This window comes from Rhamphochromis sp. 'chilingali' (genome assembly GCF_963969265.1).
Source record: "Rhamphochromis sp. 'chilingali' genome assembly, chromosome: 18".
NCBI lineage: Eukaryota > Metazoa > Chordata > Actinopteri > Cichliformes > Cichlidae > Rhamphochromis > Rhamphochromis sp. 'chilingali'.
The window spans coordinates 10,290,578-10,307,961 of record NC_137945.1 but is presented as its reverse complement, the minus strand read 5'-3'; the positions used below and the strand labels follow the sequence as shown (position 1 = coordinate 10,307,961).

The 17,384-nt window shown below is 37.9% G+C and overlaps 1 protein-coding gene across 1 annotated transcript; it reads left to right on the top strand.

Moving 5' to 3' along the window:
* The first annotated feature begins 1,411 nt into the window (after nucleotides 1–1,411).
* On the top strand, nucleotides 1,412–14,788 carry prtfdc1a (phosphoribosyl transferase domain containing 1a). Its single transcript, XM_080864406.1, has 10 exons — nucleotides 1,412–1,543; nucleotides 1,686–1,774; nucleotides 2,209–2,315; nucleotides 3,044–3,227; nucleotides 6,463–6,528; nucleotides 8,777–8,794; nucleotides 10,142–10,224; nucleotides 10,584–10,630; nucleotides 12,027–12,103; nucleotides 14,624–14,788. The coding sequence occupies exons 2-10, from the start codon at nucleotides 1,724–1,726 to the stop codon at nucleotides 14,669–14,671; spliced, it is 681 nt and encodes a 226-aa protein (XP_080720532.1). The 5' UTR covers nucleotides 1,412–1,543; nucleotides 1,686–1,723; the 3' UTR covers nucleotides 14,672–14,788.
* Nucleotides 14,789–17,384: the final 2,596 nt, after the last annotated feature.

The window sequence follows — 17,384 nt, the reverse complement described above, 5'->3', positions numbered from 1 at the left end:
TGGGCATTTAAAATTCTGATATATCAGCCAATACATTTTTTTCTGTCAGTCACATGTAAGATAAACATCTTTTTCTGGCATTTGTTGTGTAGCTGCCAAGAGGGAACTTGCAGAGTGTCCTCTTTGGGGAAAACAATGCAATGTCAACACTCATATCATGGTTGAACGGTGTTTCTCTGATGTTGTCATTACTTTATAAATTTTCACTTGTCGCCCAGTATAAATAGCTAATATCCAAAACCATCAGACTCTATTCACAACTTTTCTTTCACGTTATTTCCATTACTCACAGTTCCAGTTAAATTAGGACAGTCGACAGTTGCAACGTGACACTTTAATACAAGTTAAATGTAAGTCAAAGTGGCACATGAATTTGCAAAATAAATGGAAAAACATTTTACAATAAATCTAAATGTTTGCTTTTGTCTGTCATGTTTTTGAGCCCGATGTGACGTCAAAAAACTTGGAAAGTCATGTACTAAAATTTTCCTCAGACTTTCTGATTTGTTTGACACTTGTGCAGGACCGTGCTGTTAACTGAAGTTTTTATTTCAGTTGGGCAGCACAGCAGTGGAGTGGCTAGAACAGTTTTTTCATAGCAAGGAGGTCTCGAGTTTAAATCTATCAGTCACTTGGTGCCTTTCTGTGTGGGTTTTCTTTGGTTCTCCAGCTTCCTCCCACAGTCCAATGACATGCTTGTTAAATGAAATTTGGCCTTCATTTGAATGGTGATCTGTCTCTTGCTGTTAGCCTTTTGATGGATTGGCAAGCTGTTCAAGGTGCACCCCAAATTTAACTTTATAACAGCAGGTCCAGCCTTTTCACAACACTAAATTGGATAAGGAGTTAAGAAAACGAATGGATTTTGGCTTTCAATAAGTATCAGAACAACGTGATCTCAGCCCCTTAGTTCTCATTTACAAGTGTCCTCCATGAAATCCCAAATTCACTCCCCCACAAGGCTGTGGCTGTGTTTACTTCAGGTCACATTTCTCATTTTGTTTTTTCTGATGAATTACCCACTATTTCCCCAAAGTAATCACATTACATTGTTGTGATCTCAATATCGACCAAAGTAATTGCAATTACAATTTTTACTGTCACTGAGCAGCCCTTCATTCAAGTGGATTTTCAAGTCTAGCTCTTCTTTTCTCCTTCTGTGAATACATAAATCCAGAGCTAAAATTTAAGCATTTATTAAATGACAAATAATTTCTTATTGTGTTCCTTAAAAAGTATAATCCCTCAGAAAACTGAATAAAATTTACTGCTTACGTACTGAACCAATCATTTGTTGTTAGATTTCTTTCCCCCTTCCCCTGTCTGCAGTGGCCTGCGATGCGGCCACGAGCCAGCACAGCATCACATGAAGCTGATTATCCATGTAAATCTCCACAACCAAAACAACGCTTTCCTTTTGCACAAATGACTCAAGCGTGATCGCACAGCCCATGAGGCTGGCTGGGACTCGTCTGGATGCCTCGCCTTCCTATTTTCCCTCTCTGCTTTGTGAGTGGGCGCTGAAAAGAAGGCAACAGTAACAGTAAGTGATGATTTGTTAACAACAGATTAGAGATGTTGCTCTGGATGTTAGTGAAGGTCGTATTTGAAGAAATGTTTCTCTACGTGTTACCACTTTTGTCTTGTTCAGAAGGAAGTAAGCTGTTTTTGTGTTTTCACTTAAGGTCACTTTCACGTGGATTCACCTATAAGTTGTGCCACAATGTCAGCACTGCTACAGATGGACAATGCAGAGATAAAAAAAAGAATTGTGGTATGTTTAACACCACGTTTAAACATCTATAGTGCTAAAGTATTGTTTGGTAGTTACTTTTACGGCTATTAGAGGCTATTATTCCCGTTTTTGCTACTTAATATCTTTTGTGGTTTTGTAATAAACAAAGCAGTAAAGACGACTGTCTGCTTTCAATTTTAGTTGTTTTTTTTTAATTCAGAGATTTAAAAAAATATATAACTTCCAAATTTTTTTGTTTATCAAGACACACAAGTCAACTAAATGAAACTAAAATGAAAAAGCAAAGCAATTTTATAGTAACGTAACTTAAATAAATATAAATAATTGATTAAAACAAACATCATCACACTATAATGATTGTAGCATATGTATGTATGTATGTATTGTTGTATCTTCCCAGCATATGTTTATACTGCCAATAATCGGTCCTGACAATAATTTGCCTGTCCTAGATAAAAGATGATTGGCCAGGCTACAGTCTGGACCTGTTCACCTATCCTGAGCACTACCATGATGACATCGAGAGTATTTACATTCCACATGGGGTAATCATGAATAGGTAAGAAAGGCCTACAACATCACAATGATGTCATAAAATTTCGTAAAATCACACGCTGCGTGAATATATGTTAAAATGTCACATTTTTACAGCTTATTGACAACAAAAGATTTCAGCCACTTCTGCTCCAATCGTATGGTAAATGGCCTGTATTTGTATAGCACTTTTCTAGTCCCCAAGGACCCCAAAGCACTTTACACAACCAGTCATCCACCCATTCACTCACTGGTGATGGCAAGCTACATTGTAGCCACAGCCACCCTGGGGCGCACTGACAGAGGCGAGGCTGCCGGACCCTGGCGCCACCCAGCCCTCTGACCACCACCAGTAGGCAACGGGTGTAGTGTCTTGCTCAAGGACACAACGACCGAGACTGTTCAACCCGGGGCTCGAACCTTGGCGAACTCCCAACTCTTGAGCCACAATCGCCCCTAATGAGGCATACGAGTAAAGAAAATAAAATACACTATTTCAGAATGTAGCGTTCAACATCACAGGTCAAAGGAGGACAATCTTTGTTTGAGCTTATTATTTTCCCAATACAACATTATGTTGCTTTACAATGACACGAAAACATTATATGCTATCCTAGATTTCTATATTAACAATGCTGACAGCATAAAACATCAAACTAAAAGGCATGAAACATCAAAGGGCTGTTGCCCTTAGGAGGGGGCTGCGATCTCTGAGTGTTCTCATTTGTAGTATGATTTGATTTGCTCTTGCAGGACCGAACGCCTGGCCCACTACATCATGGATGACTTTCGGGATGACAACATAATGGTCCTGTGTGTTCTGAAGGGAGGCTACAAATTCTGTGCAGATCTGGTGGAGTTCATCAAGATTCTCGGCCGGAACTCCAACAAGTACCTGGAGACCCGAGTAGAGTTCATCCGTCTGAAGAGCTACCTGGTGGGTAGTGCAGCAATCTATGAAAAAACTTTCATAAATTGCCTCAAAGGGCATTTTGCCCAGCATCTCCACCCTATGGTGTGACAGGTACGCTGTTAGATTTTTACATTTAATTAATGCTTTAAGTTAGGAATGTTTCACGTAGCTTTGAGCTCTCCATCAAGTCTCAGAACTGGACCTCTTAATTTTAATTGAGGTGTAGGTGCCTATTGGAGTAACTATCTGCCAAATCACATGGCAAAAAGTCTGTAAATGAGTAAAGGTGTAGTAGTTTAGCCATATGCTGCTATCACAAATTACAAGACATCTCTGTCTGTGCAATGAACCCATAAAGTTTATGGATGCACCTTGTTAACCAAGCTTGCCACTGTGGGCTGATAACTTGGAACTCCATCATTTCATCCAGATGTGATCACTTCTGGCTGAAAAACAACATGGCAGTAGGTAAACTGAGGATTTACAAACTAATGAACACATGGCAAATGTCAAAACATTACAACATATTACATGCTTTAATCACATCGTCCCATTTTTTTCCTTCTTATACACTCCAGCTCAAATATTAGTGAAATATTCTTGGTTCTAGCTTTCCACCTGGGAGGACTTCCTTTGCAGTTTTATATCAGTCAATTGACTGAATATGTTGTGTAAACAGACGAAGCAAGCAATGTGAGGATTCCAATCTCCTATCAGGAAGTGGAACATGCATTTTTACTGTGCTTTTTTGTTATTTTAACCTTAAATAAATAAAAGTAAAACAAAATCTTAAACGATAATGACCACAATTTTTGCGGAAGCCCTGCTTTCAACGCAGACTTTAGCCATAGCCACCAGATGTCACTGTTGTTCATGTTTAATGTGAAACATTCACACAGGGCAACTCAAGGACGACTCATTGTGGAGTGACTGCATAGCTCAGGTCATGAAAATAGCAGTCTGCTAATTGGTGCAGCTGTTGCTGCCAAGAAAAACTGCTCATGTCATGATGGAGTCCAACACCTGGAATGCATAAACTGTGGAACGACGCAGCAGTGGTAACAATTATATCAACTGTCGGCAAAGTCACTTGTTTTATTGTGGTGTGTTTTGGCAAGCAGCACATCTGAAAGGATGTGATTTGTTTTTCTCTACATGTGGTCACATTTTTTTAGTCCCTTTTGAGCACGGGGGAGGATTCACTGGCTTTCGTGGAGGTTAAAGCAGCGAGGACAGCCTAGTGATGCTGTGATGTTCCACGATATTAAGAAAATAAGGTTTTTATTTTTCTTAGGGCAAGGTTGAATGAGTTATTTAAATAATACCAAAATAAGTTCAACTTACTAGAGCTTTATTTAACTCTGTGAAGGCTACAGAAAATTAAGACAAAAGTACAAAACTGGCAGAAATCAACCTTAAATCTGAAAAGATATGATGACAAGTTAAGAGACCATACAAAAGTATAATCTTATATTAAAGTTCATCTGATTCCTGATCATTGTATTTTGATGTCAACAACATGGCTTGGGGTAGCGGTTGCTGTTACTGCACTGTAGGACTGTGTGTTTGAGTGATAATGTCATTAGTCAATCTCGCAGATCATGATGGAGACATGTGACCTGCCCCAGGCCAGGATTTTGTCCACGTCACTGCTGCTCTTATCCGAGTGATGCATCTATAGCAGCCCAAGTCTAACTTCAAAGCTTTCATTCTTAAAAGCTTTAAATACCATGCTTCCTCAGAGTTCATATCTTTGTTTATGTTCAGGACATTTTATCTCAAAGACTTTGTGAAATATGTCTCCCTATGTGCAGTTATGTACCACACAGTGGTAACTATATACATATATATATATATATATATATATATATATATATATATATATATATCCCTGTATCACTATATCTTCTTTTCTGATGTTCCCATGGTGGCCTGTCTGATGAAGTAAAAACACCTTCATGTTTAAATCCAAGTTCAGCCAGTTCGAGTTCAACCGATCTTGGATTACAATTAAAATTTTTGAAACCACCCATAGCGTTCCTATTATATTAGCAAGAACGGTATTTTTTTAGTGTTCTTACGCCCCTGTTTTTGCAGGTGCGTCATATAATAGTGATACATTTCATTAAGCTTACTGATCAAGCATTCATTATTTTCTATCCTAACAATTTTGTTTGTAGCATTAGCTAGCAGTTAGCTGTTGATTCATACCATTAGCTAGCAGTTAGCTGTTGATTCATACCATTAGTTAACATATAGCTGCTAGTCTATTTAGAAAAAAAGCTTTTTATTCATAGTTTTAAGAAATTACTGCATTTCAAATATCTGTGTGAATGTTTAGATAATTTTTTATCTAGTGTTAGCTGTTAGCTAATAATTATAACTGTTAGCAAAATATTTAGTGAGATTTTACAATCATTTAATCACTTTAATATACCATATAATTTTATCATTAATGTGTATTTCTTTTCAATGGATATTCTCTACTGCTTATCCATTACTTTTACTAAATTATTATATTTTCTGACCCTTTTTCAAGCCTGTCAGGATCTGTTTGCTTTTTTAACACAGTGGTTCCCAAATAGTGTGCCTTAGATTTTGTGTCAACTAAGCATTTGTGTTGTCACTGTACAAAAAGTAACAAATGTAATTTAGATGTGCTATATTAGAACACATGAAATTCCCTGATTAGAGGCCCTGGTTATTGAAGTCAAATAATCACTATCATGTGTGGAGAAAACCCCGCAAAAGAAACTGTCAAAAGACACTACTGCAAAAGCTACGCTTCACCTGGACTGGGGTTGACAGCCTTCTGCCCAAGTGTATCATTTGCTGAAAGGAGTTATTAAGATACACTCATTCACGCATTCAGACACCAAAAAAGTATCCGATAACAAGATTGATGCAAGTTATATACAAGTGGAGTTTATTGCAGATGTAAGGATCTGTATTCCTGCAAGTTCCTTCATCTGACAATAGCAGCAAATGAAGAACTGCTGATATTCCAGATGACTTAGAGGCCATTTTCTCCAATTATGAGAATGGGTGTGCCTTGAAATTTTGGTGTGGCTTGAGCAAAAACAAATTTTGAAAACCAATGCAGTTAATTGAGGTTGCTGCAAATATCCCTGACTGTAAATCACAGTTAAAGGCAATTTATTGTAATTAACAGGAACCATGGAGTAACAAAAAGGGCAAAAATTACAATTGCTGGGTTGCAAAATAAAAATTAACTGCCCTCTTTTCATCTTCTCACCAGAATGACCAATCAACAGAGGACCTGCACATCATAGGATGCCGAGATCTGTCTTTTCTGCGTGGAAAGGTGTGTGTTTGTAATTAAGCAAAGTCAGGATAATGACATGGGATAAGGATATTTTTACATGCTGTTTTAAAAGAAACTACCCTAGCCTCAAGAGGGAGCTGTCAGTTAATCTGTCTTTAGGTAGAATTTTTTCCCAAGTGATCAAAGTCACACAGTTACATTTGTTAGACTTAGTCTTAGACAAGACCACACCGTTATGCTCTGACTTTTGAGGCTTGCTCACCATATCGTCCTACAGTCTCCAGGCTGGCCATGAATCAGAGATTTCAGGCAAATGAAGAAGGCAGATTTATTGACTGTTTGTCCCTGCTAATCCCTGGCAGGGAGGACTGAGGAGCCTGTAAGGACAGTCTGTGGCATTGTGAGGAATTACCCTGGAGTAAAAAAAAACCACTGATGTTGAATTCTTTAAAGTTAGCTGTCAAAATGTGCTTTAGCTACAATATATTTTCACTTCGGTTAAGAAGGTCAGAGGGAATAAAAACAGAAAATCTGACAGGCACCTTACACAGAAAGCATGAATCATTTGGGGAAAAAAAATGTTGGTGCTCTTGTCATAATTCTTCCTCTGGACGGAAATGTTACACACAAGCCTCCCACAAGTCTCATACATTATCAACAAAACTAATCATCAGTCATCATCATTTCCTCGGCGAAATATTTCTGAGGCTCAGTTCCAATTCGAGTATGAGTTTCTTTGTGATGATGCCAGCATAATGTCAGCTCAGTGATGTAAATGTTATGTTGATCTGTGAGGTGACATGAACACAGAGCTGTGCCTGAGATGACCATATTAATGATACTACTACTACTTTGATTCGCATCACAGGGGGCATCTGCACAAAGTTTGGTGCACAGGATGACCCACAGCCAATTAAGTTTCTGAATTTTCCTCTGGCGCCATCGCCGGGTCACTATTTCAGTGATAAATTAACACTTATTCCTTCTAATGGTAATTAAAAGGTGTTACAATATTTAAAGAATAAACTAAGAAAGGTAAAATTGCAGTGGGTCTAAATCAGGAAAATATAGCTCTCCTCCTTCAGGTTAAATCGGGGATGTCAAACTAATTTTTTTATCGTGAGTCACATACAGCTCAGTTTGATCTTAAGTGGATCGGACAAGTGAAATACCTGTTTCTGTCACACATTTAATCCCTGAGATATCTTAATATAAGAAATGGCACAATTTCAACAGCATATCTCAGTTTTTCAAAACAAAAAAATATAAAAATACCTTAAAAGTTCAAAAGTGTATGCCCTCTTTCACATTTTCTAAAGCCATCCAGTGGGCAAAATTGGAGTCTTTGCACGGCCAGTCCTGGTCCACGGGCCGTATGTTTGACACAACTGGGATGGATTTTCAAAAGCCTGAAAACAGAGACTTGAGGAGGTGCAGACAACTAGTTCCCTCTTAGATCACTTGAATCACAAAACGTTAAAAGTTGGATGACCTGAAAGCCTTGTTTGTTCCAACTGGCCATGTACTGAATGCATGCCTCACTGAAATAAAAGCAAAAATCTCAATTAGCAGGTTTCTGACATGTTTTGTCCCCCCCAGAAAAAAAGAAAAACGTTGTAATGTTTACCAGCTTTAACTTGGTAAACATTACAAGTGATTCCCAAGGTTCCCAAAAATGTAATTACAAAAACAAGTCAAAACATCTCATTTACAGATCCTAGGAGAATCATAAAATCCCAGCCAATGATGCCATACACAGTGAAATAATTGCCAGTGCATATTTGTTGCCCAACTGGCTCCATAGTTTGCAGCAGGCAGTAAGACAGGTATGTTGTGCTGTAGTTCTTGTGTTCTTTACTTGTTCCTATTAAGCATTATGCAAGAGTGTTCAGGTGTAGACTGGGAACACTGGCCAGGCGCCCGCATTCTCTGCGATCACTCTCCCCAAAACCATAGATACTCTCCACCGCTCTCACAAAGAGTCCCATACACCCAGCCAAGGAAACAAGAATTCATTTGAAAGTGTGCAGCAGTGAAAGTGTGCAGCTCCGAAGTGACTTTTGCTCACTGTAGACACAGATGTTCATTACTGAGGAGAAGAGAATGAGTCGTCTGTGTTTTTGTTCAGGCGCTAAAAATACTGCCAACATCGCTGCTATAGATACCATCTCTAAGAAATTCAAAGACACAACACCGCCTTTATTTTTGCTTTGCTTGAACAGTATTAAAATTCAAAGGTGACCGTTCTCTAATCTTTTTCTCTCCTTGTTTTTCACATGTTACCAAGAGTGTGCTCATTGTTGAGGTGAGTGTGTGTGTATGTTTTTCTATTTTTGTCGGATAAATCCCTTCAATTAGAACCATTTCTGCCCCCTTTGAGACATCATTTACTTTTGAAAAGTCGTTGTTGTTGTTGTTGTTGTTGTTGTTGTTGTTGTTGTTGTTGTTGTTGTTGTTTATGTCAACGTAGGGGGAAAAAACTCATTCTGTTCCTCTTTGGGATCATGTTCCAGTTGTGAAGGTTTCTGGACTAGATTCAGACACACATAAGAACATGAAAAAAAAGCATGCTCTGATAGCTTCAGATGCAAAACAACGAACAGCTGCTCAAGCTCAATGTAATCTTTCTCAGTTATACGATGTCTTAGCTCTTAAATGAATGTAACAGAAAAGTTTTAAGTAACTGGAAATCCTCTCTCAGATGCCACTCATGTATTCATTAATCGCTCATCAATGCATTTACCTATTTCAGTTGATCAATATCTGTGCAAAAGTCTTGAGCTACCCCTCATTCCTTTTTATATTTCTGGGAAAATGGGAAATAGGTGCAGAAATTTATTGAGATTTGTCTAAGCATAAATAAAAATACAGTATATAACACAAAAACAGTCTTTGTACAGTTCTAACAAGCTTGAAAGTCAATATTTGTTTTTTGCTTTTTTCATTCTTCAACACAGTCTGAACTTTCTTGAGCAAGCTTTCTTTTCATTTCTTTAAGTAGTCTTCAGGAATATTTCTCCAGGCTTCAGGAAGCTATTCAAAGACCCCACACTGCTTCTATAATATTGCTAGTGTTCCCCATTCGACCGTGACCATTTCTGACGAGGTTTTAACAAACGCATGGATCAACAGAAGGGTCACATGGATCTCTAAGGTCTTGTGTCAAGTCTTTGCTGGATTTTCTTCCTAATTCTTAATGACATGACTTTCAGATTCTGTCCATCTGCTATATGTAGCTTTATGAGACCTGCTTCTTCTTCTTTTGTCCACTTATCAGGTTGGTGTCCTCCTAAGAGTTCTTTGGGAAACACCTCAATTGCATTATCTTTGGCATTTTTCATAGTGAAAAGTGTTTTTGTGACAGGCTGCTCATAAATTGTCTCAGAATTCCTCTGATGGACGTGTGCAAGGACTGAACACATGAAAACCAGCCAATGTCCAAAGGCAAAGTTTAAAAGACCTTCATAAAGCCTGAAAAACTTTAAAAGTACAAAAAAATCTGCCTCCTCCTGGCAAGCAAAATATAAAGAAATCAGTTGTGGCTCAAGACTTTTGCATAGTACTGTATCTTGATCTTTTTTTTACTCTCATATATCCCACGTTCTTTCCTCCAAATCTCTTCCTCTCTTCCTTTGCTCTTCCCTCCCCTCAGGCCATAGTTGACACAGGAAAGACCATGAAGGCCCTTCTGAAGCATGTGGAGACCTTTGAACCCAAGATGGTCAAGGTCGCAGGGTGAGCCAGTCTGTGTTTTCCCCTGTAAAGGAAATGTCAAGCGTGTGACAAGCACAAGAAGATATCACTTGTCCACAGTCACTGCTATCTCGTGTCTGTGGGCTGTTCCTATGCATTCCCGAGATCACAGAAACATGATAAACATCTCTCACACATGGTTCATGTTGAAAGTTTATTTCCTCTGGATTGTGAAAACACTCCAAAAATGTACATTTTTAAAAATATTCAAGTCTTTGTCTTATCACCATGGTTTTTGGACCAATAAATGTCTTGAAATTAAACTGAAAAAGTCAACTTTTTGATATTGCATACATCATTTAACATTTGAGGGTAATTAACGTTATTATTTTGTATTTCAGGCTGCTTGTGAAGAGGCTCCCTAACATGGCTGAAAGTCTGACAGACTGTAACTATGCTCTTTGTTTTAACCTTCGTAGCACCCACACCGTACCCTACTTGCCAGTCTTTTTCATTTATTCTTATTCTTTCACTTTTTTCAAAGTTGAGATAATTTAGCAAATTGTTCGTTATTAGGGAAGTGTCCTGACCTGATAGTCCTCCCATAATTAATCCCAAAATACAAAAGAAGTGTGTGTTCAAGGTGCCTTGCCACATGACACAAGTAAGTGACCTCCTGGAGTTCAGGAAGTCAGTTTTTGAACAAATTAAACAAACAAGATATAGCTTTAGGTTACAAATATTAACTACTGGCTGCAGTCATGGGAAAAAGAAAGTATACTCTTGTTGAACTCTAAAGCCTTGCATATCAGGACATAATCAAAATGATCTAGTCTTTAGCAGGTTCTGAAATGACCTAAATACAACCTCATATGAACAATCATACATGATCTACGCCACGTCTTTATGTGTAATAGAAAAACTAAGCCAAAATGCAGGAACAGTAGGTTAAAACTAAGTACACTCCATGATTTTTTAGCTTGTAAAACAATCTTTAGCAAGTCATCATTTTATGTGGGATTTTATCAGTCTTTCACTTTGTTGTGGAGGAATTTGAACCCACTCTTCTTTACAATGTTGCTAATGTTGTTCATTAGGATTTGCAGTAATTCGCTTATGCACAGATCTTTACTACATGCCTCATTCACATGCATATTCATATAAGCACTTTTTCCTATACCTAAGCGCTGTGTCTAACATTCTCACACACACACTAACACACTAAAATAGAAGCACTGGAAACACAAAAAGCATCAAAGACAGTCCTTTTATGTCCAAATCAAATGAAAAAACAATTTTTTGAACCAAGCTTTGAACTGTGAACTGGCCTCCTGTGGCTAGTGGAGGTGTTGCAGATTTTCTCACATCATCTTTAGCTTAACTTTTCAGCTCTAGATACTGGTATTTAAAAATAAAAGTTTACAGCAGCTTACAGCAGGGTACTCAGAAGTATTAGCACAAATTTAAAAGTCTGCTACATTAAAAAAGTCACATACCTAGTTTTCTCTTTTCATTTAAATTTTCTTTCTTTGAGTTTAAGCTCTGGGTGTTAGATTTTCCTCCTAACATGTGTCACTTGTTTCTCTTGTTCGCTTAATCAGATGTGATGATTCAGGTGAGACTGCTTCATCAACACCTATCAGTCATCTTTAATTTGAGCTGAAATTTATTTGTTACACCTCATAATTAGTTCAAATAAAGGCATCAAAATGTGTATTTCTAGCTGTTATGTGCGATATCACAGCCACTCACTCCTGGTTTAGTCAAAAGACTAACATGGAATTTTTGTTTAATGTTAAACAAATCAGGATACTTAACATTCGTGTCTGTGTTTGCATTGTCAGATGTTGGATTTGAAATTCCCAACCGGTTTGTTGTTGGCTATGCCCTTGACTACAATGAATACTTCCGTGACCTGAATGTAAGTCTGACACTCCAAAGAGCTGAGAGAAAGGGATGAAAGAGACAGGAGGGGAGAGTAAACATAGTAAATCAAAGACGACATTTCTTTTGCCTGAAACCTAAACTCACCCAACAGGTATGCTCCCCGCCACGAGGAGATTTTACATGTAGGCAAAGTAGCTCAGAGCAGGTGGTTTCTGTCTGTGTTCACAAGGAGGTCTGTGTCACCCAGGACAGGAGTCACTGAATGATATGGATGATAGATTTTTTTACATGTAAGATAAAAATGAATGAAGTATTGTGTCTATTTTTTCCAGTTCCTGATAAACCATAAATGGTGAGTTTACTGGGTTGTATGAAGATGTAACCAACAGACTTGATGTACTAACCCCCCAAAATGATCTCAAACAGCGCTCATTAGCCAACTTGTGAGGTACATTAGTTCAACTGCTTGTTAAAACAAATATCTAATTCGCCAATCACATGGCAGCAACTTAGTGCGTTTAGCCATGAAGCCATGGTCAAGACAACCCGTTCAAACCAAATGGGGAGGAAAGTGTTCTTAGGTGACTTCGAACATGAACATTTTTTCTTGGCACACTTTGGCCCACAGCTCTTTTCTGACACAGTGTACCCACCTTGTGATGACTCCTTTCAGCAGGATAAAATCACCATAATATAGAGTTTAAATCACATCAAACTTGTTTCTTGAACATGACAGTGACCTCACTGTACTCAAGTAGCCTCCACAGTCACCAGATCTCAATCCAAGTTTTGGATTTGGTGGAACGCAATGGCGTCCACATAGAAGTGCAGCTGTCTAGTTCTGCAGCAACTGTGTAATGCTATCATGCCAGTACGGCCCCAAATCTCTGAGGAATGTTTCCAGGAACTTGTTGAATCTGTGTCATGAAGAATCAAGGCACTTCTAAAGACAAAAGAGGTCCAACCCAGTACTAGCAAGAGGTACCAAATACAGTGTACAGTGAGCGTACGTTGTTGTTGAGTCAAGATTCAAACTGTAGCACAAATATTAATCTGAAAAATTGTTCTAAAGTGCTTTAAGTTGAACAAAAAACACAGATTTATCCACTGCTTCTAAATGTTAGGATTAAGAAGACTGCTGTTTTATTTTAAGCTATGTAAAAGTTCCTCTGGAGAATAGAGTGGACTGCACAGCACCAATGGCAGCAGTTATTACCAATGAACTAATATCACAGTGCTTCACTTTACGCAGGGGTTCTAGGCAAGGATAGCTTCTCTGCCCTCCTTTGTTTTCCATTATCATTTATCCTGCTTCAACCTGCTAATTCAAGCATAAAATAAACTGAGCGCTATACCTGCAAAGCCTTCCTCTTCAATATCCAAATCCACACACTATTCACACTTTACAAATATCATCTATCTTTTGCACATTGTTAAATGCACATTTTTAATAGTCACCAAACTACAACCCAGTCTTAAAAACAGCAGAAGATAACCCTTAATGTTGAATTAGTCTATACCTATGATAAACTACTTATTTCCAAGCCCCCATCCACTTGGTTCAAATTCCTAGAAACTCCAACCTCCAAATGGCATTACACCACTAAGAGCAGGACACATGGTTACTTACTGTAAGCGCAATGTGCTTAACACAGAAGGTAAAAAATATTAAACCCTGTGTAGGTAACAATGCGTTAAGGTAGTGAAATAAGCTAAATAAATAAGCACTGGTCAGAACTCAAATAATAATGTACATGCATTTTATTTTTGTTCCATGTTTTAATTTGAGAAGGATTACCTCTTCCTGTGCTTTTATATCATTATTCTTTCTGCTGAAGCTCAGCACATGACCCACAATTTATAATTACTCTGTATTTTCCTTGCTTTCTTTAAATTACTACACAAGCATTTGCGCAATCCTTTTCTATCGGTTTATTTCTGTTTACTTTTAGTGGAAATATAGTAAAACATATGGATTATTTAGATTAGTTTTTTTCTTTAGGCTGTTGTTCCTCTGTAAATATTCTCACTTTCTTTTTGATATGAATTCAGTTTAATTCAAGTCTTTCTGAAAGCGATAAGTTCAAATCTATATGGACCCTGCTGTTTTTATCTGTGAAACGTGACCTCGAATTTACCTCTTACTCATGTGAAACACTAAGCTTGACTCCCATAGTCACGTACAGTATGTGCAGCATGCACTGTTTGTACTGTATGGTTGTGTGTGTGGCTCTTGTCCATGTTTGAGGGGGGTGGTATTCGTTATGAAAGTTTGAAGGCGTGTGACCTGTGGAATGTAGAGGTTAGGCTCTGATAATCAGACAGAGTTAAAGCTTACCCTCTTATCTGTCCTCATCCCACAGAAGAAATATGAGTTGAATCCCCAGGACACCCGAAGCTAGATTAATGAATGAGTCATATCTTTGGAGATCACTTTCTTCTCTTTTCAAATTTGCTGGTTTTTATGGTTTCATGCTGCAAATGGAATTTAAAGTTTGTAAAAATGATCGCAAAGCTAATTGTTTTGTTTTTTTATCACCCCTTGTCATTTCAGCATATCTGTGTCCTCAGCAGAACAGGAAAGATGAAGTACAAGATATGAGAAGACATGAAGCCATTAGTTATACTCAGTTTTACAGCAGCACATATTTCTCTCCCGTTGCTGTAACAATTTGGGAGGGGGGGTTGGTCTTCATTACAATTCAGTGCTGGATGGACACTGTGAAATGTTTTTATGTGTGAATTAAAAGGCATTTAATTCAGTTATTGCCTCATTCTTTATTTGCATGTTGATGAGATTCACACTGCAACAAAGAAAGTGTTAAATAAAAGAAAGACAAGCCGCCCACCAGGACAGGACGCTGGTGACAGATGGAGAGAGCTTATGGACGTTGGCATCCTCGTACCCGGATGACGCCCACAGCATACAGTGGGTACTGCATCTCCACACCACACTGTATCTGCTTGTTTCTGTCAGTGGGGGGTTTTTTTCCTGTGTAAGTTTGACCTTCTCTATATAGGATGATGTATGTGTAGCGTTTGACAGTAGATGTTTTTACTTTCACTTGCTAAAAGTTGCAATACCTTTGAGCGTAAGGCAAAGATGCACAAGCCTGACTAATTAGGAAAAATAATTTCTTGGCCCATGGGAGTCCACGTGGCCTTGACAAAAGTGCCGTGAAAGCTGGAAACTACAAAATTGTAATTTCAGTGTTACGTTACTTGAGTGACTTTTAAAACAAAAATTCTTTAGCTAAAAGAAAAATGAATTTTTGTTTTCTTAATCTATAAATAAATATGTGTATTTGTATTCAAGTCATATCTGACATTTACATTACTCTCAAGCCAAAACACATTAGCGGGAAACTGTATGTGGCCAACACCAATGAGAAATTTTACCTAACCACATAAAGATTACAGTACCATAACATGTGGAATATTTGTGCTAAAATACTAAAACCATTCAATTCATTTTGATTTGTATAGCGCCTTATCACAACCAAAGTCACCTCAAGGTGCTTGATATTGTAAGGTAAAGGTCTTACAATGATAGAGAGAAAACCCCAACAATTATTGATGACCCCCTATGAGCAAACGCTTGGCAACAGTGGGAAGAAAAAAATACCTTTTAACAGGAAGAAACCTCCAACAGAAGCAGGCTCAGAGAGGCTTTGCCATCTCCCTTGACCGGTTGGGCATGAGAGAAGGCAAACAGGACCTAAAATGAATTATAACTAATGAATAACTACAATAATAAATGAGGAGTGGTGTATAAACTCATACTAAGTCAAAGAGAAACACACAGTGCATCATGGGAAGCCACACTCTCATTTTAAATAAAGTAAATTTTAATTTAAAAAAAAAATAAAAATATATATATATATATATATATATATATATATATATATATATATATATATATATATATATATATATATATATATATACAGGAAATGCCCTTAGCTTTAGTGTTTAGTAGCTTGGTCAAAAAAAAAAAAACTAAACTAAAAGGAGCATACACACTCAGGAAACGAACTGAGACAAACCTGAATTGAAAGCAAAAGTTCAAAACTAAAGAATAACAAGTCATAAAAAATAGTCCTCAGCCAGTCATAGTTGAAGTGCAAAGCAGCCTTGCTTTCATAAAGGAATTTAACCAAATTATAAACATTTGGCAACCAGATGAGTCGAGTCCCTTACTGAAAAGAGACTCAAATTGTTGTGTTGGGAATCCACCTGCATTTAAAAACGAGACAACAATTATTTGCAAACTTTTGCCACTCTGTCTGAGAATGATTGCAGTCAGTCTGAGTCATACCATAATCAATGGAGACACTTTGTCTCTCACCAGGCGAACTCTGTAATCACCTTCTGATTGAAACTGGTTGCCCAGAAGTTGAACGACCAACAAGCTCAACATCTGGGCAACGCGAGTACTTGTAATCGATGTCTGACGTCTGACATCAAAAATAAAATCGGGTAACCATCAATTTTTCCTACTCATGAGGCCTTTTACTTTAGTGTGATTGAGACGCAAAGAATCACTGCATATTTATATTATGTATGTATGTTTACTGTCTGAGCTCCTGATTTCCGGAAAAAAGGCTTGCTCTACACTTGCCACATTAAAATATCTGCAGTCTAGAGGAACCTTCTCTACAAACAAACACACACACACACTCATAGTGAGGTTTAAGTCTAAAGGAGTCAATTGTGCGTATCGACAGACAGACCAGAGCACGCTTCACTGCATAGCAAGCACTCGGGGAGTGTTATCATGTGGCTAAGCGCTCTTGATTCTCAATCACCTGAAACTGCAAACAGCCGTCACATCACATAACAGGAATGCATGTATACACGGAGGTATCCTTCGAAAGATCTAAAAAGATTTCTTGAAATCGCATCTCAGCTAAAAGAAGATGAAATAATTAGTGTGTTTATGTTTACTCTTAGTCGGTGTCTTCATCACTTAATGCCGATAACTTGTGACTGCGTTCGCTGTTTCATGTAGAGGCCACCAAGATGTGAAGTGATTCTTGGCTTGAAAGAATATATTAAAAGGAAATTCATTTTTTTCTCATCGTCTCTCTGTAGTAATTCAAAAATCAAATGTGTGTTTTTCTCACATTTTAAAAACATGTTTCCAAGCCAAAGGTAATGATGCGTCTCCAGCTACAAGGCCTCTCCGCATTAAATGACCTGTTAAATGAGTTGCTATTTGGATAATATGAATGAGTGCAAACAAAGGAGTTCTGGGAGGTTTGGAGCACTCAGCTCCTGCATTAGAAAACACTCTCAGGTTTCACAGCACCTTA

What these genes read in the sequence shown, in the direction of transcription:
- prtfdc1a (XM_080864406.1), top strand. Translation starts at nt 1,724, where the DNA reads ATGTCAGCACTGCTACAGATGGACAATGCAGAGATAAAAAAAAGAATT. An exon ending in TCCGTCTGAAGAGCTACCTG is followed by an intron (nt 3,228 to 6,462) that starts GTGGGTAGTGCA and finishes TCTTCTCACCAG; the next exon opens with AATGACCAATCAACAGAGGA. An exon ending in AATACTTCCGTGACCTGAAT is followed by an intron (nt 12,104 to 14,623) that starts GTAAGTCTGACA and finishes TTGTCATTTCAG; the next exon opens with CATATCTGTGTCCTCAGCAG.